Here is a 25185-nt window from a genome sequence, read left to right as displayed (position 1 = left end):
TATCCAGCCAAACATCAGTGTTATTCAGAAACCCTGCCCTAAGGCCACTGCTTAGTCCAAAGTAGGTTCAGAAGGCAGATTACTTTACGCCAGCCTATATTCTTTCTCTCTCTCTTCCCCCCCTTCTCTCTCTCTCTCTGTCTTTTTTCCTCCCTCTCTCTCTTCCTTCCATCCTTCCTTCTTTCCTTCCTTCCTTCCTTCCTTCCTTCCTTCCTTCCTTCCATTTTCCAGTATCCCTGGGATAATTTCTCCTCCTCGGATTTTTATCTCACCATGTTATTAGCTGCTTATCCATAGTTTCTTCACACCATCTCCGTCCCTGGGAATGTCTCCTCCCATTCTAGATCCACATCTCTCAGACCTTCCACAAAGCTCCAGACAGAGGAGAGCATCCCTGGAATGGGGAAGTGTTTCCACTAAAGTTACTACAGAGTATAAAGGGTAGTAACTGAGCAAACACTGTTCAATCCTTCCCCTTGCCCATAGAAATCGGTACGAATTCTTCAGTGGATACCCGTGGCCTTGTATATCTGACCCAAACCTAACTTCCAGTATCAGATCCCAGAGCTCTCCTACTAGAGACTGCAAACTCTGGTTACCTAAAGAGTCTAGGAGGGGAACCTAAATGTGTTAAGTTGAGCCTGGAGGGGACTTCAGCAAACAAATGAACTTTGTAGAGAAGGACAGCCTCTACTCTGCTCCAGCCTATTTTTATCACATAGGAAAGGGGTTCTAATATTTCCAGAGCTTTCTGTTATGCAAAAAAAAAAAAAAAAAAGTTGCTGAAAATTCATATTTTTCTGTAAATTTTTCATCTTTTTAAAAGTTGGCATCTATTAAAAATTATTTTAGTGTTGTAGAGGACACAGTATGTTAGCCTAAGAGCTCTCAATTTTAAACCCTGACGGACTCAGACCCGTGTCTCCTGCATGTGGCCCATTTGTTCTGAATTTTTACGCTTTTGCTCATGGTGTATGCTTTACCTAGGATACACTAACACTTACCTCTACGTGTTGTTCCCCACCCCCCCCCCCCCCCCCCCCCCCCCAGAACTCATCCCAAGTCATTCAATAGCAAATGCGCTGGGCATTGTTCTGATCACTGAGGAGACAATAGACAAAATACATTTGGAGCTTATAGTCTAGTAATCATCTCTGAGGAATAAAATTATGGCTGATTTCTTTTTTTTTTTTTTTTTTTTTACTGTTTACTTATTCTTGTTTCTTTAAAAACCTGGAACATATTTTTTCTATAAATAAAAAAATGGAGAAGAATAAATATGGACAGGCTGAACATTTAAAAGTATTCTTTTCTAGAGTTTATCGGGTACTACAATTTTCATCTTTAAAATCCCTTGTCTTTGCTGTAGGAGGTACAATGAGAAGTCTTTCTTGTAGATTAATTATGTATACTCAGGCAGACCCACAGCAGAAGTGGATTCACTGTGAAACTTACAACACTTAGGGGCACCTGGGTGGCTCAGTCGATTAAGCCTCCGACTTTGGTTCAGGTCATGATCCCCCAGTTCATGGGTTCAAGCCCCGCATTGGGCTCTGTGCTGACAGCTCAGAGCCTAGAGCCTGCTTTGGATTCTGTGCCTCCCTCTCTCTCTCTGTCCCTGCTCCACTTGCACTCTCTCTCTCTCTCAAAAATGAAATAAAACATAAAAAAAAAAGAAAAGAAACTTACAACACTTAATCTCCTGGGTCCCTCTCTTCCACAGGACATCCTCTAAGGCCTTGTACCTAATTTTTTTCTCCAACACTATTTATGAAAATTTTCAAATACACCAAAAAATCAGTGGGGTTACACTCCAAACACCTGTGTACTCATCACCTAAATTCTACAACTAACGATGTACTATATTTATCACACACCTCTATAACCATGCCTCTTTATACCCATTAACCCATCCTTATTTTTTATGCATTTAAAAGAAAATATCAGGCATCAGTACACTTCATTTCTAAACACTTCAGCATTTCTATCATGAACTAGAGTTTAATGTTTGTTTATGCGTTTTGGGGGCAGGGGGCAGGTAAATTTTCGATGTTGTGAAATGCACAAATATTAAACATACCATGTGATGAGTTTTCACAAATGTATACACATGAGTAACTTAAACCCCATCAAGATAATAAACATTATCATCATGCCAGAAAGTTCCATTATGCCCATACAATCCACTCCTGCCCCGCAATCTTGACTTTTAGCAGCATTTTTGAGGTATAATTATCATACAATAAACTATAATACTTAAAAGTGTGTGATTTGGTAAGTTTTTAAAACTTTCTTTAATGTTTACTTATTTTTTAGGGAGAGACAGAGTGTGAGCAGGGGAAGAGCAGAGAGAGGAAGAGACAAGAATCCAAAGCAGGCTCTAGGCTCCAAGCTGTCAGCACAGAGTCAATGCAGGGCTTGAACCCACAAACCAGGAGATCATGACCTGAGCCAAAGTCGGAGGCTTAACCAACTGGGCCACCCAGACCCCCCAATGTAATTTGATAAGTTTTGATGTATGTATATACCACCGCAATCAACATAATGAATATACCCATCAACTCCCAAAGCGTCCTCATGCTCCTTTGTAATCACTGCCTTCTACTCCCCTTTCCCCCTAGGCAACCACTGACCTACTCTCTGCCACTATAGATTAGTTTCCATTTTAAGATTTTATGTGCCTGAAATCATTCGGTGTGTAAAATTTGCTTTCTTTTACTCAATATAATTATTTGAAGATTCATCCACGTGCTTGCATGTATTGCTAATTCATTCCTTCTGACTGTTGAAAACAATTGCATTGTATGGATTTCGCATTTTTTATCCATTCACCTGTTGATGAAAATTTGAATTGTCTATTGCTTTTGGCTATGAGAAATAAGGCTGCTACGAACTTTCACATACAAGTCTTTATTTGACCATATGCTTTCCTTTCTGTTGGGTACAAACCTAAAAACAAATTGCTGGATTATATGTGATCATAAGATCACATTTAACTTTTTAAGAAACTGTCAAACTGTTTTCCAAAAGAGTTGTGGAATTTTCCATGCCACTAGCAGTGTAGCTCCAGTTCCTCTATATCCTAGCCAACATTTGGTATGGCCAGGATTTTTAATTTTGGCAATTCTAATAATTATATAATGGCGGTATGTCATTGAGCCTCTAATTTACATTCCCTTAATGACTAATAATGTTGAGGATCCTTTCATTTAACTTGTTGTCCATACATCTTCTTTGGCCCAGTGTCTGTTCAAATCTTGTGCCCATATTTTAAATTGGGTTGTTTTGTTTTGCCAGTTATTGAGTTTTGAGGGTTCTCTATAAATGGTGGGTACAAACCCTTTATCAGATACATGATTTGCAAATTTTTTCTACCTGTGTGCAGTTCATCTTTCATTTTCCAAACAATGTCTTTTGGAGAGCAGAGTTTTAAATTTTGATGGGATCCAATTGATCAGTTTTTGTTCGTATGAGTCATGCTTTTGAGGGTCATATCTAAAAAATCTTTACCTAACCCAAGGTCAGGAATATTTTCTTCTGCTCTCTTGCAGAAGTTTTATAGTTTTTAGAATTTACATTTAAGTCTATTATCTCTTTGCTATGGGAATTAGCAAAAGGACTGCAGGCCAACACTGTTCTGGTCGTCAATATTTGGTAAAGGAGATTGTTCTTTTTCCCAACTTGCATTGCAGCTCTGCAGCGTATTGTAGTTTTATGGATGTGCTGCACTTTATTTTTTTTAAGTTTATTTATTTTAAGAGAGAGAGCGTGTGCAAGCGTGAGCAGGGAAAGGGCAGAGAGAGGGAGAGAGAGAACCAACCCCAAGCAGGCTGTGAGCTGGGCTCCATCTCACGAACCGTGAGATCATGACCTGAGCGCAAGTCAGGTGGTTAATGGACTGAGCCACCCAGGTGCCCAAGACTATAAGTTTCTGACTTGTGTCTTTATTGTTTTTCTCCTAGCTAGTCCAGCAGGTGCATCATGAATGAATATCAGAACCATTTAGAAACATTCTGTATACTTTTCACGAAACAGCTCTTTGTGTTGTCCAATTTTTTTTATCACGTGATATGTCACCTATTTTTATTTAAAATTTTTTCAAAGAATCACCCAGTATTCAATAATGTGCCTATGTATTTATTAACATGGCAAGCAATTCAAAAAATATATTTTAAGATTAAAACACTATCCCATCTATATCTAAATGTATATATTTAGATAAAGGAAGATTTTAAACAAAGTTAATAATGATTTCTCTGGATAGAGACCATTTTTGTTTTTTGCTTCTCTGCATCCTCTAATTTTGCTCCATTGAACATGCAGGATTTATATGAGTACATACGTTTTTCATTTATGTTTGTTTACAAAAGCAAATTTCTTTCTCCTCATATTAGCCAGGCTATACAGCTCAGTAGCAGGTCCCTTAGGCGGCAGGAAACGAAAAAAATACAAATGCTAACACTGACTTTGGTTAACAGGTTCAGAGGAGAAAATTGGATTATCCATGACTTTCAATTATTTATGCTCTCCTCTGCCACCAATTCCACTGAAAATTGACAGCTGAGTAAATAAAATTTTGGCAATGTGCAGTCTCTGCCTGAGGTTTAGATTTTTAGGTCTTCCTTCTAAAAAGTGAGATTTCGACTTTAAGCAAGATTCCTCAAAAAATGTTTGCTGTCAAATAATGTGACCATAGTCACCTAGTTACAATAGTTTGCTACTATTAGCAAGCAATTTATTGCAATGGTTTGGGATTAAAGAGATGGTGTAAGCAAGTTCTTTTTCAGGAGCTCTTCAACCTCACGAAAGGATATACATGAGCTGGGTTGTCCCACGGATCGGGCTCCAGAAAGATCCGAAGGATCTTTTTACAACTTTCTCCCGCCAGAAAGTTCAAATAAAGAGCGGGGAAACCCTTGTTGGAGTCTTCTCTTTGTGGGCTGGGCACAAGGTGACGGACGAAGATTTCTACCAATTGTACAAGGACCCCTTGCGCGTGGCCTCGCGCAGTCAGTTTACGAAGAACAAGCCAATGAAGAACCAGCCAATGAGAGTGCCGCTTTTTCAGCCCGCGGAGACCAACGGAAGAAGAAGAGAGGGTATTGGCTGCCGTCTAGGAGTGCTGTCCAATAGGAGCAGGCTGCGCCCGCAAGTCGGGCGGGCAGCTTGAGCTGCTCAGGAAGTAGCTGCTGCCCCCGAAGTGTGCGAGTTCTTCCGAAGAAACGGCCGCCACCGCAGCGATTTTGCAAGCCCTGCAGTGTATCCCCCGGCCTTAGGTAAGGGGAGCACTTGCCTTTACCCAGGCCTTGGCTCCAGGATAACTTCCCGGGCTGGATCCCTGGCTGCAGGGCCTGGGGTCGCCCCCACGAGGGGAGCTGCGGGCGGGCACAGAACCTGGCAGCATAGGGAGGTTCGGTGGCTCCGGGCGGCCCCAACGGTTGGGGTTGAGGGCCCCGAACCCACGCTTTTTCTGGCTTGACCGGGGAGGTGCCGGAGGTGGGGGTGAAGGCAGGAAAGGCAGGAGAAGAGTCCGCCGCCGGCCGTTCTCCATCCGGGGTGCCGAGCCCCTAGCTCTTCATGTGCAAATAGAATTGCTTTCCCGCTGGGCGCCCGTTACTTGCGTAACTTTCAAGTTCACGGAGGAACCTGTTCTTTGGTTTTATCCAGCTTTACTTCGCAGCGACACTGTGACGTAAATACTTACAAAAAATTTTTTTGAATGTTTATTTTTGAGAGAGAGACAGAGCATGAGCGGGGGAGGGGTAGAGAAAGAGGGAGACACAGAATCCGAAGCGGACTCCAGGCTCTGTGCAGGCACAGAGCCCTTCGGGGGGCTCGAACTCATGAGCCGTGAGATCATGACCCGAGCCGAAGTCAGACGCTCAACCGACTGAGCCACCCAGGCGCTCAGTAAATACTATTTACTCAGTAAATAAATAAAAAGTAAATATTTTTATTCCCCGTTTTAGAAATGAACAAGTTGAACAGAGAGGCTAGGAAACCGGCCTAAGGTGCCACAGGTAGTACGGGGATTTGAACCACATAGGCTAGACTGCATGCCTCGGCCCCTTATCCTGTAATTGGCGGCCATCGTCCCACCTGTTACAGACTTACATCTGAGTAACAAAGTTTGGAAAGATGACAAGTGGAAAATTAACGTCTTAAGCGTCCACTTAAACGCCACACATAGAAAATGGCATTTGTATGGCATGCCGAGGTCCAGGACAAGGCAGCTCAAGGCTTGGGGTGGCTTTTTGGCTCTGGTCACTCCTGACATAGTCCTGGGCTGGAGGATGTATATTTCCCCGCAGTGGTTGGGAAGCTTTGCTCCAGACTGCCGCTAGGTGTGTGGATAATTCAGTAGGTATTTAGCACCTGCTGTGTACTTGTTGCTGCGGTGTATACCGTAATGAATCGGTTGGATTCAGCTGTCTGCTTTGCTGTTCTAATGAAAACTGGTTGCTCTTAAATGAAAACTGACATAAGGTGGGAAGAAACTTCATTTCTAATATTTAATCATACTGATATGTAGGGAGAATAATAAAAAATAAAAACCTGTGCACACACCATCTGGATCTAACAAACCTTTTGCTGTAATTGCATCCTTTTCTTTTTTCTTTTTCTTTTTTAAGAAATAAAAAAAGGTATATATATAGACACACACACACACACATACATACATACATATATAGAGTTGAAGCCCATGAGAACCTCGGAACTCTCTTCCTGAATTTGTTATTTTTCATGCCCAGGTTTGTTTTGTACTACAGTTGTATAAGTCCAGATAGTAGCATGATTTTTCATGTTTTTCATTATCCTAAAAATGGCATTATAGTGGATTCCTCTATAACCTGTTTTAGTTTCTTCTCCACTTTCTGAGTTCTCTTTCCAGGACTAAAGGTAATGAAATATCCTGGCTTAACATTTTTATTTTATTACTGTCTTTTTTTGATCATCTTTTATTCTACTTTCTGAAAGAGTTCCTCGACTTTTTCCGATCCTTGTATTAAATATTTTATTTTGGCTGTCATCTGTCATTTTTCATTTCCCAGAGCTCTTCCTTGTTTTCCAATGTGTCCTTTTTTCCTCCCTGGTATTCTTTTCTTGTAAGTTTGAGGAGTTTTTTGTTTTGTTTTGTTTTTGTTTGTATATGTTTTTGGTTTTTGTTTTGTTTTTTACAGTTTCTTGCATTAATTTCCTTTCTTCCCTCCAAGTTTTTTGTTTGTCTGCTCTGGTCTCTCCCTCATTTTGGAGGCTTTACTCAAAATGTCAGTTGGTCCTTGGCTATTAGTTCCTTTTTAAGGAGAGCCCCTGCCCTCCCCCTTGAGGCTGTTTGGAAGCTTTATATGAGTGGCTGAACCCTGTCAAGCTATCAGGTAGTAGGCTTTTACTGTTAGATAGAGGGACAGAGCCTCACCCATTTTCTTGGGGATTCACAACTGTCAGTATTTTTAGGTTGGTTTTTTTTTTTCTAGAGAAGAGTCCTCTAATTTCCTGCTTTAGGTAGAGGACGTATATAAACCAGAATATTGTGTCCCGGATTTGTGCAGGGGGAAAAAGTGAGGAGAAGAGTTGGGAGAGTCTCACACTGTTCAGTTTGTAGACTTGCACTTAACTGCTTATTTTCACTGCTTTGCTGTCACCCATGCTGGTCTTAAGCCTGTCTGGTACAAACCTCCAGCTTCCTACAGCAGAGGTGGAGGAGGTGTGTGTTTGGCTGGCTTTTGTTCGTTTGAGACAGGCTTTCAACCAGTCCTGTTCTTCAGCTCCACGTTCAACACTGTCCTCTGTGTTGCCTGGTTTCTGCAGTCCCCTCGGTGGGAGTCCGCTTGCTTCTCTGTAGCACACAGTAACCCCCTCTTTGCAGTCATTTGGGCTTCATCTTTTCAGCTCTACTAAGAAGTTACCAGTTCTAGCAAAAATTGCATTGTCTCATGCCCTGTTTGAATTTGCTTTGTCTTTGTGATTTATCCTTTATCCTTTCTCTAATGCAGTTGGGGGGAGTTGTCATGTTAATGGGTTTTCAGGAATGACTAGAAAAAGAAAGATACGTGTGCTTCATCCAGCATGTGTATTGTATTCCATCTACTTACTTGGCCCACCCCAGTGTGGCCTCGGGCCCCCTCGCTGTGCGGAAACTGCTCTTTTCTAGGTTATGTGTCCTCGCTACATTGTTAAATCTAGTGACCATTCTTCTGCGCTAGACACACTTGACCATTCCCTCCTTGAAACATTCTTCCAAGACCGAGACGTCATGCTCTACCAGGTTTTCTCCTCCTTCACAGCCTTTGTTCTGCGCTCTTGTCCTGTAACTTATCCTTTTAATGTTAACCTCTCGGTTTTGAATCCTTGGCCCACTTTTCTTCTCTCCCTTTCCTTCTTAGGTAGTTTAATCTATGATTTTAAGTGACATGTCTATGCTGACAGTTCTTACAGCTGTCTACTACTTTCCATCTCCGCTGCTACCACTCTTGCCCAAGCTTCTGGACCACTAGTTTGCACTCCCACAAGTAGTCTGTAAACGGCTTAGCTTACTTGCAATCTTGCTCCCCCTACAGTCCATTCCTAACATAAAAGAAACTCCTGGGGCGCCCGGGTGACTCTTGACTGTTGATTTCAGCTCAGGTCATGTTCCCAGGGTTGTGAGATCAAGCCCCGTGTCGGGCTCCATACTGACCGTAGAGCCTGCTTGATATTCTCTCTCTCTCCCACTCTGCCCTGCTAGTGCATGTGCACGCTCTCTCTCTTTCAAATAAAGAAAAAGAAAGAAAGAAAGAAAAGAAACTCCTTACCAAAGCTTTTAGTGCTAGTGTTTGGCCTCATCAACCTCATCCCATACTTGCACTCTTCATTACTGTGTTCATTACATCTGTCTGGTTTCTGTTTTACCAAACCCATGCTCATCAGGGAGCTGTGTACTGTTTTCCTTCTGAAACTCTTCTTTGGCTCTTCCTATGGCCAGCTTCTTTTAGTCCTTCATGCCTGGGCTCAATTTTCAGTCTTTCTGAAAGAGCATCTAAAATGGTAATCCGCGACTCCTCCCAAAACCAAATATCACCATGTATAATTTCCACATTTATTTGATTATTCTCGTGTTTGCTAGAATGTAAACTCTGTGACAGAATTTTATCCTTTACACAGTTTTATCCTGTCATTGCCTCTATGGGGGATCTGACTACTTAACAGGTGCTTAATATTTCTTGAATGGATTAACATAGTGGAATTAGAGACAAGAACCAAATAAGGAAAGGGACATGACAGGCACTGAATAAACATTTGTTAAATGGGCTAACAAATGGCATTAGAGAGGGGAAACAAAAATAATGGCAAGGATGAAGTAAATCAGGTTTGCTCAGCCTTTTTTGGAAAAATTAGGTAAATTTCTGTTTTGAGTTAGTATTGAGTTAATTTTGCAAGTGTAAAAATGTCCTTTTTCTGTTTATCCTTTGTAACTTGGTGCTGTGAAAGATGAATATTGCCCACTAAAATCAGATGTAGCGTTCTGTGCATTTGTTTTGGTAAATCTCTGTTTTCAGGTCATGACAAAGAACTGCAGGAGGTCTGGGAAATTACTTTCAGATACAGTAGTTCAACCCTCTTATTTCCTAGATGTTTCTGCTTTAGAAACATCTGTGATCACATGCCTTCACATTTGTAAAGGGTAAGCCGGAAAGCTAGTTTTATAAGTACTTGTTACGGAGGGAAAAAGTTGATGGCCGAACCCTTCTGACCTAAAATAAGTAACTAAAATCTCTTGAAGATTTTCAGTTTTGCCGAGAATGATCTTAAACAGAACATCTAGAAGACTTAGATGTGATTATATCGGCTACCTGGCATGTTTTCTCTCCTTTGCTGATACTTTTTACGAACATTACTTCCCCAGTGATGGCTCATGAAGAAATGGAGTATAGTCTTGAGATGGAGTTAGAGCATCATGCTGCAGAACAGCCCGCCCCTGCCGAAGTGGCCGGCAGCCAGGAGGGACCGTCCCCGCTCCAGCCTCTACCTGCCGAAGTGGCCGGCAGCCACGGGGGGCCGCCCCCGCTCCAGCCTGCTCCGCAGGTGTCTGCGGACCCGACGGAGGAAGTGGAGCGGTTGGGAGAAGATGGTGTGGAGGACGTTCATCCGGGAGCTTCGGAGGAGCACGGGCAGGGACCTGGTGTTAACCGCCCCGTCCAAGTGTCGTCACTGGAGTCGATGAACAGCTTCCTCAGCGGGCTGCAGAGGCTTCACGGCATGCTGGAGTTCCTGAGGCCCCCTTCAGACAACAACGTGGGGCCAGTGAGGGCCAGGAGGAGGGGGTCTGCCTCCCGCAGGTCAAGACCCGGAGCATCTCAGAGGACTGACCGTGCCAGGTAAAAACTCGTGTCCGTCTCGGGATCGGTGCCGCCCTGGGAGTTGCCAACGCCGGTTCTGGCCCTAGTGCGCCGAGGGCTGCCGCTGTGACTTTTGGCAAATCAGGTGGCCTTGCTGAACCCCCGTTTCCTCGGGAGTTAGATGAAAATGAAAGCGCTTGCCTTATTCACTTCACAGAGTAACTGAGGGACTCAGTTACACTGAGGTGCTTTGGAAAGTAGGTGCTGGTTTGTTGGCACCGGCTTCTGGAGAAGTAAGTGGCTCTTCCTCAGATCGCTGGCACGTCGCAGAAGTACTTTTTAAGTCCTGAGTCCACACTTCGGCTATCCAGGATCCGTTGTTCATTGGCATTCCGTGTAACGGGGTAGTAGACTTTGGAAGACGGGCGGGCTGGATTCAGAGAAGCCTTGTGAAAAGTACGGTGTCGATAAAGTTAGAGCTTATCTCGCTAAGTGGGGAAACATTCCACCCCTCCTCACCCGAGAGTGTGTTGCAGAGTTGAAAGTAATTTTCTTTTATAGTTTTTGGGTTGAACTTGCCTCTTGAAGACCTTAGCTGTCAGGTCCTGACAGGGTCGTTATGAAAAGTAACCGGTGTCTATGCCTTGTCTGTTTTTTAACTTCCTCCTTTATTTGAAACCCTTTATTTCACGTAGTTTGAATTTAAGATCTTTATTTTATATGTGAGGGAAACTTGGACCCTGAGAAAGTGTTTCGTTCAGGGTCTCATAGCCACTGCAGGGATGGAGTTGAGCTGGTATTGGAACCCTGATCTCACTTGTTTTCTATACAGACAGAGGAAGCTTCGGTCAGATCCGTGTGTTTTCCTTACATTATGGAAATGAAGAGATGATACTAACAAGCAGTAACTAGGCCACCTGTTCACTGTGTTTTACAAATGAGGAAGCCGATGGAATCATTTGTGTTTTGACTGTGGTACCTCTGGAATTGGGATTGCGCCTTCTGATCCTGGATTTGGCATCCTTTTGCCTGGGTTCTGACGATTACTGTTTGGGGCAAGGGGAGGGTGCTCTGTTACAGCTGGTCCAGTCTCCGGAGCCTGGTCTTTTCTGGATGTGACCCATCAGGGTTGATGTGCTTCGTTTTGTGTCGACAGGAGTTTCACACGCATGCTACTGTTATGTAAGGTGCCATTCTGATTGTGAAGGCAGAATAAGATTTCGTATGTTTGTGTCATAGGGGAGGCACCTTGCAGTGCTGTTTGGGGAGCCTTTCAAAGTAAGTGTGCTGAGAGTTGAGAATGGTGTCCCCAGGAACTGGCTGACTGCCAGGAGGCCTCACAGTATTCCTCAGCCTTGGATGTTCGTATACTCTCTTGGGGGAGGGGAGTTGGGGGCAGAGCTGATTGCTCTTGGTGGGGTACACTTACCAACTCACAGGAGAGTGATGCTTATAAACCAGATGCCAATTTACAGAGACAAATGGAAATACCACAGAGACCAGATTCTCTTGCTGGCACCGTTAGCATAATTCTCCTAAAAGGTATTTATACACAGAAGCTACACGCTGATCAGAAAATTGCTTCTGTGCTCAGAAACTGGGTTACAGAACCTAGATATTGAAGGATGTTAGTTGAGCTCTTTGACAACTGTATGTTTGTCTGTACAAAGCGAATAAATCTAAGGGGCCAGGGACTGTGCAGTTACTTGGAGAGAACATGGATTCTGGAGCCACGTAAATGTGGTATTGAAACTTCTTCCCCCTGAATATTGTGTTGTAAGTAAATGCCACACTAAATTCACATAAAAATATGAGCTTTTCCAGGACCAATTGCTTATTTTACCTTCTGAATTTCTTTTTATTATTTTTTTATACCTTCTGAATTCTTTTTTTTTTTTTTAATTTTTTTTTAACGTTTATTTTTGAGACAGAAAGAGACAGAGCATGAACAGGGGAGGGTTAGAGAGAGGGAGACACAGAATCTGAAACAGGCTCCAGGCTCTGAGCGGTCAGCACAGAGACCAACGCGGGACTCGAACTCACGGACCGCGAGATCATGACCCGAGCCAAAGTCGGACACTTAACCGACTGAGCCACCCAGGCGCCCCTTTACCTTCTGAATTCTTAACGTGAATTTCTCACTGTGGTGTTTGGCATTTACTCCCCTGATAGACCATTTCTGGGCCAGGTGCTGACAGCCTGGGCCAGGGTGAGCAGCTGTGCCTCAGACTCCATCCACCGAGAAGCCAGAGTCAGAGAAAACTGGGTAATGAGGTATTTTCCTAACAGGCTTCTCAGCCAAGATCACAAACTCCTTTCCCGTTTCTTTGTTTGAGGCTGCTTGATTCTGATTCTGGCTGTCAGCATCATCACTCATTCATCAAATATTTCTGACATTCCACTCTAGGAGAGACTGAACTTTGCCTTGGAGATACATTGTGAGCAGGACAGATCAGGGTACCTGTTTTCATGGAGCTTATGGAATCTGGGACTATAGAGGCTAGGCAAGGGGCAAGAACTAACACTGGTTTTTAATTCAGAGATAATAAGTGGAGGGAAAGAGGATTTCTTGGGTTTCAAGGTTGTACTCCCAAAGACACCCAACCTAGCACTTCCTCATGACGATAGTCCCCTTTCCTGTGTCCCCATCTGACTTTGGAAATGCCTTTTACTGTCTTAATGAGTGTTTTTTAATCACTTGATTTTTTTTTTTACCAGTTTCTATGCAGGAATGCTCAGTGTGCATGCCCAGTAGCCCCTCAGCCTCACTTTAGTGTGGATTTCATTTGATTAAAATGTACTTAAGAAATACTGTTCTTATGTGCTGGTCTCATGGTAGCTAAAGCTGCTGTTCACACACAATTCCCAAAAATAAGTTGATAAAGTTGCTTATTAGTATTTTTTAAAAAGAAAACCTGAGTGACATCAGTAAAAATGGCCGGACCTCTGAAACAGTTGGCAAAATTTAGCAGAATCAACTTGCAGGATGCTGGGAATTAAACAGATACTTACACCATTTTCAGGGAGCGAATATTAAAAACCAAACCAAACCAAACAGCTGATGTCAGTAGAACAGTAAGCTTCGTGACATTCCTTGCTCCCAGATCCCTCTTTGGCTTAGTGTAACCATGAAAAGCCACTGCCTGCGATCACGGTGAAAACGTGAGGGAGTAGAACGGAATGGGAGTTCCTTCAGAGCCTCATTCCCAGAGAATTCCCTTTCTTTGTCCTGTTTGGTGGTTTCCTAGAAGATCTCACCTGCAGGGCTATTCCTGATTTAGCACTTAGGCCCAGTCTAAAAAGCCTGAAAGCCTGTTCCCCAGAGGCTGCCTGAGGTGGTGCGTAACGACTGGGGCAAACTAAACTAACCAAAAAGCTTAAAAGGAAGAGCTAAGGAATGAGATCTTCGTAGGGGTTTTGAAAAGCTCTGACATATTCTTAGAAATCTAGAAGGCCACACATATGCCAAGGGCTGTGTACAACTGTGCCCGCGCCCAGGAAAGACCTAAGAAGGCACTAATTCCTCGACTCTTATTGGCGTTGAGGCTCTGCACAAGCAGGAAGAATTGTCACCTGCCTGGCTGATTACTGAAGGTGTGCCCCAGCATACACACACAGTCACACACTCAGCGAAGACCAGGAGACTTATTGGCTCCTCAAACTCTTGAACCCTGAGATAATGACCTGAGCTGAAATCAAGAATTGGATGTTCACCAGACTAAGCCACCCAGGTGTCCCAAGATTTTTTAAATTTTTGAGTAATTTCTGCACCTAACACGGGGCTTGAATCCACAACCCCAACATCAAGAGTCACACGCTTCACTGACTAGCCAGCCAGGCACCCCTAAACTTTTCTATTAGAATTTGGAATAGACATTTCTATATGAACAAAAAAGACATAGTCTTATAGAAAAGAGCAAAGCAAGGGTGCCTCTCAGTTTCAGCCTGTGGCTCTTGATCTCACAGTTGTGAGTTTGAGGCCCATGTTAGGTGTAGAGTTTGCTTAAAAATAAAAGACATCTTAAAGAAAGAAAGAAAACAGCAAAACAGTAGATATAAATCCTGCCTTAAATGCAGTTGTATTAAACACAAATCAAAAGGTGCAGATCAGCAGCATTGAGTTGTTTTGTTTTTTTTTTTAATCCAACTGTATTCTGTCTACAAGACAGTTTAGATTCAAAGATATTAGTAGGTTGAGAGTAAAAGGATGGACCAAAATAACATTATGCAAACAGTAACCATAAGAGAGTAGGAGTTAATGTACTAATATCAGATGAAATAGACCTTAAGACCAAGATTGTTATAAGAGTCAGGGTGCCTGGGTGACTCAGTCGGTTAAGCGTCCAACCTCAGTTTGGGTCAAGATCTCAAGGTTCGTGCATTCAAGACACGCATTGGACTCTGTGCTCATGGTGTGGAGCCTGCTTGGGATTCTCTCTCTTTCTCCCTTTCTCTCCCGGCCCCTCCCCACCTTGTGCTTATGCTCTTCCCTCTCAAAATGAATAAACTTTAAAGAAAAATTTTTTTAAAGATTGTTATAAGAGTCAAGAATGACATTTTATAATGATAAAAGGGCCAATCCATCTAGAAGATATAAAAATTATAAACCTATATGCCCCTGTAACAGTGCCCCCAATACATGAAGCAAAAACTGTCATAATTGGTGGTAGAAATCTATAATTCACTGGTAATAATAGGAGATGTCAGTACTCCACTTTTGATAATGAGTTTAACAACTAGGGAGAAAGTCAACAAGGAGCCAGAAAACTTGAACAATACTGTAACCCTACTAGATCTAATAGAAAATTTCACTTAATAGCAGAGTATCCCTATTTCTCAAGTGCACACGGAGGATTTTCCAGGACAGATCATATGTTAGGGCATAAAACAAGACTCAATAAAATTAAAGGATTGAAATCATATAAAATATGTTCTCTGACCACAACAGAATGAAACTGGACATCAGTAACAAAGAATTTGGGGCATTTCACAAGTATGCAGAAATTACACAACTCCTAAATAACCAAGAGTTCAAAGAAGAAATCCCAAGAAAAATTAGGAAATACTTTGAGATGAATTAAAAGAAAAACCTAGTATACCAAAACTTTTAGGATGCAGCTAAAGCAGTGTTTAGAAGGAAATGTATAGCTGTTAAATGCCGTGCTAAGAAAGGATAAAGTACTCAATAACTTAGCTTAAGGAACTAGAAAAAGAAAAGCAAACAAAATAAAAAATCCAGAATTCAAAGCAAGCAAGCAGAAAGAAGGAAATAATGACCATTAGAGCAGATATGAATGAAACAGATTTCATAGAAATAGAAAACCAAGAGAGAAAACCAGCTAATCCAAAAGTTGGTTTTCTGAAAAATCAACAAAATTGACAAACTTCTAGGTAGACTGACCAAGAAAGAGAGAAGACCCAGAGTAATCAGGAGTGAAAGAACATCACTATCACTCTTACAGAAGAAAGCAATTTTATAAGGGAATACTGTGAACATTTTTGTTTTTGTTTTGGGATTTTTTTTGGTGTTTTAGAGAGCAGAGGACAGGGGCAAAGGAAGAGAGACAGAATCCCAAGCAGGCTCCACACCTGGCACAGAGCCCCATGTGGGGCTCAATCCTGTGACCCTGGGATTGTGACCTGAGCCAAAATCAAGGGTCGGATGCTCCACTGACTGAGCCACCCAAGCACCCCTGTGAACAGGGTTATACCAAGAAATTAGATAATTTAGGTGAAATTGACAAACTTCTGAGAAGACATGTTTATCAGTATTCTTTCAAGAAGAGAAAGAAAATCTGAATAGATGATTAACAAATAAAGGGATTGAATTAGTAATTTAAAAACAAAATTCACACAGAAGAGCCCAGAAGTAAGTGGCTTCCCCGGTGAAGTCTACCAAATGTTTAAAGGTGAAATCAATAGGCAGTTGATGAGGAAGCCCAGACACCCTCTGGACTTTCCTTTTTTCAGACGATTGGGAAGATGGCAGACATTCTGACTGAGCATGCCTACCAAAAGCAGCCAATTATCTTTCAAAATAAGAAGAGGGTTCTGCTAGGGGCACCTGGGTGGCTCAGTCAGTTGAGCGTCTGACTTGATTTTGGCTCAGGTCATGATCTCATGGATTGTGGGATCGAGCACATTGGGCTTTGTGCTGACAATGTGGAGCCTACTTAGGATTCTCTCTCTCTGTCTCTCTGCCCCTCTCCTGCTCGCGCACGCTCTCTCTCTCTCTCTCTCTCTCACTCTCTCTCTCTCTCACTCTCTCAAAATAAACATTAAAAAACAAACAAAAAACGAGGGTTTTGTTTGGAGAAACCAGCAAGGAGAAGTTCCTGTGATACTACAAAAACATTGGTTGGGGCTTCCAGATGCCCAAGGAGGCCATTGAGTGCACCTGTACTGGCAAGAAATGCCCCTTTACTCCTAAGGTCTCCATCCGAGGGCAGATTCTGTCTGGTCTGGTGACGAAGATAAAGATGAAAAGAACCATTGTCATCCACTGAGCCTACTTCCACTACCTCCAAAAATACAACTGCTTTGAAAAACGCCACCAGAGCTTGTCTGTGTACCTGTCCCCCTGCTTCGGGGATGTCTAGACTGGCAACAATGTAACAGTGGGCGAGGGCTAGCCATTGAGCAAGTCTGTGTGCTTCCCTGAGCTCAAAGTCACCAAGGCTGCTGGTACCGAGAAGCAATTCCAAACATTCTGAGACTAAACATCTGTCCATACACCTAAAGAAAATAAAGTTATTTTCCCAGTTAAAAGAAAAAATGAAATAACACCAATACTTAACAAACTTTTCAAAAAAATGGAAGCAGGGGGAATACTTCCTGATTCTTTGAGGTCAGTATTATTCCAATACCAAAAACATATAAAGGCATCACAAGAAAACTATAGACCAATATCGTTTATTGGTAATTTATGAATGTAGATACAACGTTTCTCAACAAAATACTAGCAAACTGAATCCGACAACATATAAAAAAGATTATACACTAATACCAAACAGGATTTGTTCTAGGAAAGGAAGGCTGATTCAACATACAAAAAAATAGGGTCCCTGGGTGGCTCAGTCGGTAAAGTGTCCGACTTCAGCTCGGGTCATGATCTCACAGTTTGTGGGTTCAGGCCCTGCGTCGGGCTCTGTGCTGACAGCTCAGAGCCTGGAGCCTGCTTTGAATTGTGTCTCCCCCTCTCTCTGTCCCTCCCTGCTCATGCTCTGTCTCTGTCTCTCAATAATAAATAAACGTTAAAAAAAATAAATAGTGAGATACTATATTAATACAATAAAGGGGAAAGAAACATGAACATCTTAATAGATGAAGAGGCATTTGACAAAACTCCTTAATGATAAAAAGAACAGACTAGCAGTGGAAGGGAACTTCCTCAGCCTGATAAAGACCATGAATAAAAAAAACCCTCATCTAACTTACTAACTTACTAAAGACTGAAAGCTTTGCTCCTAAGGTCAGGAACAAGAATTTGCCAATTCTGTTTGCTGTTGTACTGGAGGTTCTTGCCAGAGCAATTAGAAAGAAAGAGAGAAAGAGAGAAAGAGAAAGAAAGGGAAAGAAAAGGCATTCCAATTAGAAAGGATGAAATCAAACTATAGCTATTCACAGGTGACGTGGTCCTTGTATATATCATGAAGTTATGAAAGAGACCAGACCCAAAAGGCCATATATATTATGATTGTACCATATGAAATGTCCAGAATAGGCAAGTCCACAGAGACCGAAATTAAATTAGTGATTGCTAGAGGTTGCAGAAAGGGGAGAAGAAGGAAGGACTGGTTATATGTGTACAGGGTTCCTTTTAGGTATGGCGAAAATGTTTTGGAAGAAGATAGTGGTGATGGTTATCTAACCTGTAGTTATGCTGAAAACCACTGAATTGGTGTACTTTTTTTAAATTCGTATTTTTTATTTTTTGAGCAAAAGAGTGCAAGCAGGGGAGGGGCAGAGAGAGAGGAAGACAGAGGATTTGAAGCAGGCTCCACACTGACAGCAGAGAGCCCCATGTGGGGCTCAAACCTACAAACTGCAAGATGGTGGCCTGAGCTGAAGTCGGACGCTTAACCGACTGAGCCACCCAGGTGCCCTGAACGGCACACTTTTAAATTGTGAGTCAAAAAGGATTCACAATTGCTACTTCTCATTTCAATTTATTCACCTTTCTTTCTTTCTTTCTTTCTTTCTTTCTTTCTTTCTTTCTTTCTTTCTTTCTTTTTTTTACAAAGGTGTATCTTCTGTTGAATTAGATACCAAATATTTATTTTGTTCCATTCTATCATCATTTTTAATAGAACACCCTAGTTTGCCATAAATTGTAGCCGAACTAGAAGAAATCAATTTTTTTCTGAGTGAGCAGTCTCCAACAATGTTTCTGGGTAATAATGTATCTTAATGTTATAAAGACAGTTATTGAAACTTAAAAGTGGATTACCTTTCAGTAATACTTTATAATTATCAGCTAGAGGAAGTACAGAACACCTTTCTGATTTTTACTATCAGATGTCATTCTGTGCTGTAAGTAGGGTGTGGTTTGATAGGTGGGTTGTGAATGAAACTACAGCACAGTAATGGGTATGGTTAAAATTCAGCCAGCCAGAATAGGGTTAATTCTGCTCCCTGCTCTTCTCATCTTGAGTTAATTTTTGATATCATGCCGACATTATTTAAACTTAAAAAGAAAAATAATGTTTTGAAATAAGAGGTAAAACCATGATGACTGAAGCAGGACTTCACATTCTACCCCGAAGGACCTTGGTCTGTGTTGTTGCAGGAGCAGAATTCCCTTGAGGCCATTTTTGATCAGCAGAGCCCTTTTTCTTCTTTCCCACTCTCTTTCAACCCCTAATATCAGGAGACAGATTGCTGAGTTGTGTCCCTTAAAAGATACTGACACACGGCCAAAGGCCAGTAAAGTAGAATTTGGTTTTAGCAAGAGTCAACCTCCAGTGTGGCTAATGTAATAATTGAGTGGAAAAGAGAATATCCGGGCCAGCCAACATCTGCCTAAAACTGCTATTTGTGCTTCAGTGTTCAAAGGCACATTTAACTGCCTGGAGATGGGTTGAAATGACCAGGATTTACTCTCAGATTACTGTGGCTTTTTCTTGTGTTGATGGTCCATGGTACTGTATGTAATTCTGTTGTCTTTTTGCTTACGTAGGTCCAGAGCACCATTGGATGCTTACTTTCAAGTGAGCCGGACCCAGCCTCAGTTGCCAACCACGTCTCATGGTTCAGAGACCAGGAATCCTGTCTCTGAGGACTTGCAGGTCTCCAGTAGTTCTGATTCCGACAGCTCCACAGAGTATGAGGAGGTTGTTGTCCAGGGAGAGGAACCTAGAGCCGTTGTTATAGAAGGTGAGTATGTTGCTCAGTTTTGGATTCACAGGGCTAATACCCAGAAAGCTAGAAAGTCTAGACTTGTGATGTGATACTTTCCCTTTTGCCCCCAGATGTCAGTAGATTCCTGCTTCATACAGTACAAAGCTTTCACTGGCCATGATTCCATATAGAGGATTTGATCTGACTTGAAATTTAATGTGATCTGTGACCCAGTCAGTTGGTCACTTTGTGATGGCATTTTATATTCTCTTTCATCTTCTTTGACATCTTATAAGGTAGTAGGTTCTTTATTTAAAGAAAAGCGTTGTAAATTCGGTACCCTGTCTAGTCGGCCAGTTTTTAAGTCCTACTATAATGCCATGTGTTATGCAAGTAGAGCTATGTTTAGCAGTAGTGGGTAGAGACCCTGGAGCATATGTCCTGCTTACCCTCTGATACCCCAGATTATGGTCTTTTCCCACTAAAGGGACCCAGGACTTCTTGGAGAAGTGGCTTTCCAAGACTGGGATAGGAAATATACAAAATGAGCCTAGGGCGTTTGTGCTAGAAAGCAAGGGAGCCATCTCTCAGAGAGTCATCAGGTCGGTAGGCGTAGGAGCAACTTTAAAGGGGCTCCTAAGTGGCTTCAAGATGGGACAGTTTGAGCATCAAAACGAATAATGGGTGCAGTCTTGGAGTATGGATTGAGATATAGGTTGAAATACATCAAATCTGTGAAAAATCCTAATTCATAGTTATGTGCTTTTTTAAAAGCTCACTTATCAGCATCCTAAGTTATTAGAGCCCTGACGCATTACTCTGAAAACTGGTAAATAAAGGATTACGCATTTATCCTGTTTTCCCTGGGTGAACTGTATTCAGGAAAACCAAATATTGGCTGATGAAGGAGGTTTTGTTTGTTTGTTAAGAGTATTTAAGGTTCACAACAAAATTGAGAGGACAGCGTGGAGATTTCCACACACTCCTGTCCTCACACGTGCACAGCCTCCCTGTTAGCACCGGTCGCCAGAATGGTGCATCTAATCCGTGGCATGTTCACTCCAAGTCCGTGCTTCACCTTAGGGTTCACCTCAGGTTTTCCATTCTGTGGGTTTCGACAAACGTGTAATGACATCCCCATCATTATACAGGGTACTCTTACTGCCCTAAAAATTCTCTTTGCCTCTTCATTTCTCCCACCTACCCCCAAGGAAGTTCTTTGAAATAGAAAAACTCCAGCTAATATTGGAGCAGAGATGACAGGAAAAAGTCATAATTGTGTGACTCCTCATGGAATTCTGTATCTAGGCAAAGATCAGCAGTGGATCCTAAAACCATTAGGTTGAAAGGTTGATGGGATTCCTTTCAATGGAGGAAGCAGGCTGACACCACCAGACCATAATGTGCATTTTGATGTGTTGCGATCAGAAATCTCCATAGAGGGGCGCCTGGCTGGCTGAGTCAGCAGAGCAAGCGACTCTTGGTCTCAGGGTTGTAAGTTTAAGCCCATGATGTGTGTAGAGGTTACTTAAAAATAAAATTTAAAAAAAGAAAGAAACATCCATAGCACTTAGGAAATACTGTTACTGCCACCCAAATCCCTGAGTCTGTTTAAGACTCTAGAGATAATAACCAGGTTGCCCAGTTTGCAGTAAGTAGAAGAACAAGGTAAATAATACCAGAGATGCAACCATTTAAATCTAAAATGTGTTCCATTGGAACATCTAGAAAAAAGATCTAAACATACATGAAGTTCTAGTATATTGGAAAGAGAATATCTCAAATAGTGGGGAAAAGGGAGACTTTTAAATTAATATTGTAAAAACTGGATTCATTCCTCACACTATAAAATTAAGAAATAAGTGGATCAGAGACCTAGTGTAAAAAAAGAAACCATTCTATTATTAGAATAATAGATGTGATAAAACCCAGAAGTAGGGAGCACTTTGAAGTCTAGAGGCAGTACAGTAAAATTACAAAAAAAAAAAAAACTTTGGTCGGTGGGGGGGGGGAGGGGTGCTGGGTGGCTCAGTCAGTTGAGCGTCTGACTTTGGCTCAGGTCATGATTTCACAGTTCGTGGGTTTGAGCCCCGTGTCGGGCTCTTGTGCTGACAGCTCACAGCCTGGAGCCTGCTTTCGGTTCTGTGTCTCCCTCTCTCTCTGCCCCTCCCCTGCTTGCATTCTGTCTCTGTCTCTGAAAGATGAACAAATGTTAAAAAATTAAAAAAAAAGAAGAAGCATACAACCAAAGAAGTATTCTTGCTGCCCCTCTTCTTGCCAGAAAACAGAATTGAATCCACTGAAGCCCTTAGGTTTAACTGCCAGTTTATAGGAAATATCGGTGATAGAGCAAATAGTTAAGCAATACCACAAGGAAGCAGTCAGGCAAATTTGGGATTAGAGTGTTTCATAAGACAAATGACCAGATATCTTCCAACAAATCAGTGACAGGGAAGGGATAAAAATGAAGAATTGTTAGAGTGAAAAAAAACGTCACATATGTAACAGTCAAACTCGTTGTGGAGGCCTTGCTTAGATTCTGATAGCAATAAATGTAGTGTAATGAGTAACTTGAAAACAACTGGGAAATTTTGAATATGAACTGGGTATTAGTATTAAGAGATTATTAGTTTTGTTAGGCGTGATAAGGATAGTGTTGATGTAAAAAGAAATCTTTATCAGTTAGTATTACAGAAGTTTTTATAAGTGAAATGACATTTTAGAGTTTGTTGTTAAGCTTTGTAAAAGAAAATAATGGGGCTGGGGGGGCTTAGTTGGGAAAAGATTGGCGACAAGATCGATTTTTTTTTTTAATTGGGTGATGAGTACTTACATGTTATTTATACTGTTCAGTCTGGTTTTATGCATATTTGAAAATATCCAAAATAAGTTAAAAAATAAATTCACTGTCACAACTTAGGAAAGTTAATACTACCAATTAGAAATGGAAAGCTGTGATACGCTAGGCTCTCCTGCTAGACTCTCATTCCTGACTTCTGTCTTCTTTTGTGCGTTACTAATCTTATCATTTCTGGAAATGACTTGGCAGACCAAGTAGGAGGAACCTCAGCAGAACAAGAAGTTACAAGTATCCGTGAAGGAGAGACCCTTCCCAAACAGGTAATATGAGCATCCTTTTAAATGAAGTGGTGATTTGCATTTAAAGAAGAGGCTGCAGGCTAAAGTGGAAAGTTTGCAGACTTTGTAGGTGGGAGGTCAGCGTGTGGATCCAGTCCACTTATTTATGTGGCTGCTTCCTCATAGGTTTAAAAAAGCAGGGGTAGGGGCACCTGGGTGGCTCAGGCGTTAGACGTCCTACTTGGACGTCATGATCTGAGGTCATGATCTCACAGCTCATGGTTTCCAGTCCTATGTCAGGCTCTGCGCTGACAGCTCAGAGCCTGGAGACTGCTTTGGATTTATGTCTCCCTCTCTCTCTGCCCCTCCTCCACTCGTGCTCTGTCTCTCTGTTTCTCTCTCAAAAATAAATAAACATTAAAAAATAAAAAGTAGGGGTAGATGTGAGGATAACTTGTCCTACCTACCTAACAAGGTTAAGTTTTGATTATACCTTTTATCAGTACATAAAGTTGACTCTCATGAATCACTGCATAGTGTCCCATCTATAAATAAATTTTTGGTCAACTCTTTTGTCACATACACTATAGTTGTTTCTTCTTTCTCTTGCTCTCCCCTTCCTTCCTTCCTTCCTTCCTTCCTTCCTTCCTTCCTTCCTTCCTTCCTTCCTTCCTTCCCTGGTACAAGTGCGTGCTTTGTACAGTTGTCTTGCAAGTATTTGTGACGAATATATGCTAGGTATATTTTAGCAGAGAGATTGCTCTGTCAAAGGAAAGATACATGGGAGCTCAGTCGGTTAAGCATCCAACTCTTGATTTTGGCTCAGGTCATGATCTCATGGCCTGTGGGATTGAGCCCACATCAGGCTCTACGCTGACAGCTGCTTGGGAGTCTCTGTCTGCCCATCCCCCGCTCACATGCACATGCTCTCTCCTCTCTGTCTCTCTCAAAATAAATAGACATTTTTTAAAAAAGGAAAGATACACGTATTTTAGTCTTTATAGATAATGCCATGGACAATTTGTGTCACTTTCTACCTGCAGCAACAATATATAAACATGCCCATTTCTTCATTAACCCTCAACATTGCTTGGTGTCATCAGACATCAGCTTATACCATCTAATAAATGAAAAAATGATCTCTTACTTTAATTTGCATTTTTCAGTTATAAATAAACACTTAACAAACCATTTGTAGTTTTTGGTAAGCTGTTTATATCCTTTGTTTTTCTGTTTTTGTTTTTAATTTTGATTTACATGAGCCAAGTATAACTGCTTGAGTTGATTAGGAATCTAATTTTGAACGTATAACAAACCTGTTATTCCCTGTTGTTGATTATCTGGGTAACTGCCAGGTCTGTTTTGTTCTGTTTTGTATCTTTGTAAACATAGCTCCTTTTCTTCATTTGCATGAAAAAAATATCCAAGAATTTCCTAAGATGAAAGGATGGTAGTATTTTCCTGGCTTGTTATGAAACATTTGGGCAGCTTGCGTCTTAACAAAGAATGGCAAGTGATTCCGAACTGTTACGGTTTTGCTACAGTGTTTTCAGTTGGGTTTGTATTGTTTTTGTGTGGTTTTGTTGATGTGACAGTCGCACATCCTCTTCAAGACCGATATGCATTCTCTCTAATTTGAATGTATTCTGGTTTCCGTCCAGTCTCCCCAGAAGACCAGTCCTCTTCCATCTTCTGTTCCTATGGATGATGAAGAAGGGGACACTTGCACAATATGTTTGGAACTTTGGACCAATGCTGGGGATCACCGACTCTCAGCGTTACGCTGTGGGCACCTCTTTGGGTATAAGTGCATTTCTAAGTGGCTCAAGGGACAGACACGAAAATGTCCTCAGGTAAGAACCCTACATAAGGACTGTGCATGTGCACAGTCAGCATGTTAGGTCAGGGTTCCTAGAACCACACTAACTTTGTCTTGTTGGGCTCTTTAGTGCAACAAGAAAGCCAAGCACAGTGACATCGTGGTTCTTTATGCCCGAACCCTGAGAGCTCTGGACACTAGTGAACATGAGCAAATGAAAAGGTAGGTGACAAGAATCTGACTACCTGGCAAATCTGAAAAAGGAGGTATGAGTCACACTTAATGTGGTTCTCGGGCTTTACTTGGACCGTACTGGGGATCACTGGCAATCGGTCTCCCATTGTGATTTATAAGTACACGTCTGATGTCTTCTGAGGGAGGTCTACATGGTGTGTTCTTGATGTTTTGGAGGGGCGCCTGGGTGGCTCAGTCAGCTAAGCGTCCGACTTCGGCTCAGGTCATGATCTCGCGGTTTGTGGGTTTGAGCCCCGCGTCAGGCTCTGTGCTGACAGTTCAGAACCTGGAGCCTGCGTTGGATTCTGTCTCCCCCTCTCTGTCTCTCTGCCTTCCCCCATTTGCACTCTCTCTCTCACCCTCTTTTGAAAATAAATGAACGTTTTTTTTAAATGCGGT

General features: G+C 42.0%; 1 protein-coding gene and 1 pseudogene across 1 annotated transcript in view; both read left to right on the top strand.

Annotated features, from left to right (window-relative positions):
- Window positions 1-5120: 5120 nt before the first annotated feature.
- RFWD3 (ring finger and WD repeat domain 3) overlaps window positions 5121-25185 on the top strand; it is a 42374-nt gene continuing 22309 nt past the window's right edge. Inside the window, 6 exon segments of the mRNA XM_003998245.6 lie at window positions 5121-5276; window positions 9884-10355; window positions 19495-19691; window positions 22705-22775; window positions 24395-24586; window positions 24683-24774. Coding sequence (XP_003998294.2) covers window positions 9886-10355; window positions 19495-19691; window positions 22705-22775; window positions 24395-24586; window positions 24683-24774 — 1022 coding nt within the window. The 5' untranslated portion in view covers window positions 5121-5276; window positions 9884-9885.
- On the top strand, window positions 14804-17475 carry LOC111557996 (annotated as a pseudogene).

Source organism: Felis catus, chromosome E2, assembly GCF_018350175.1.
Source record: "Felis catus isolate Fca126 chromosome E2, F.catus_Fca126_mat1.0, whole genome shotgun sequence".
In the NCBI taxonomy this organism is placed as follows: domain Eukaryota; kingdom Metazoa; phylum Chordata; class Mammalia; order Carnivora; family Felidae; genus Felis; species Felis catus.
Note: the sequence above shows the minus strand (reverse complement) of the source record. Positions and strands in the feature narration are given on the sequence as shown.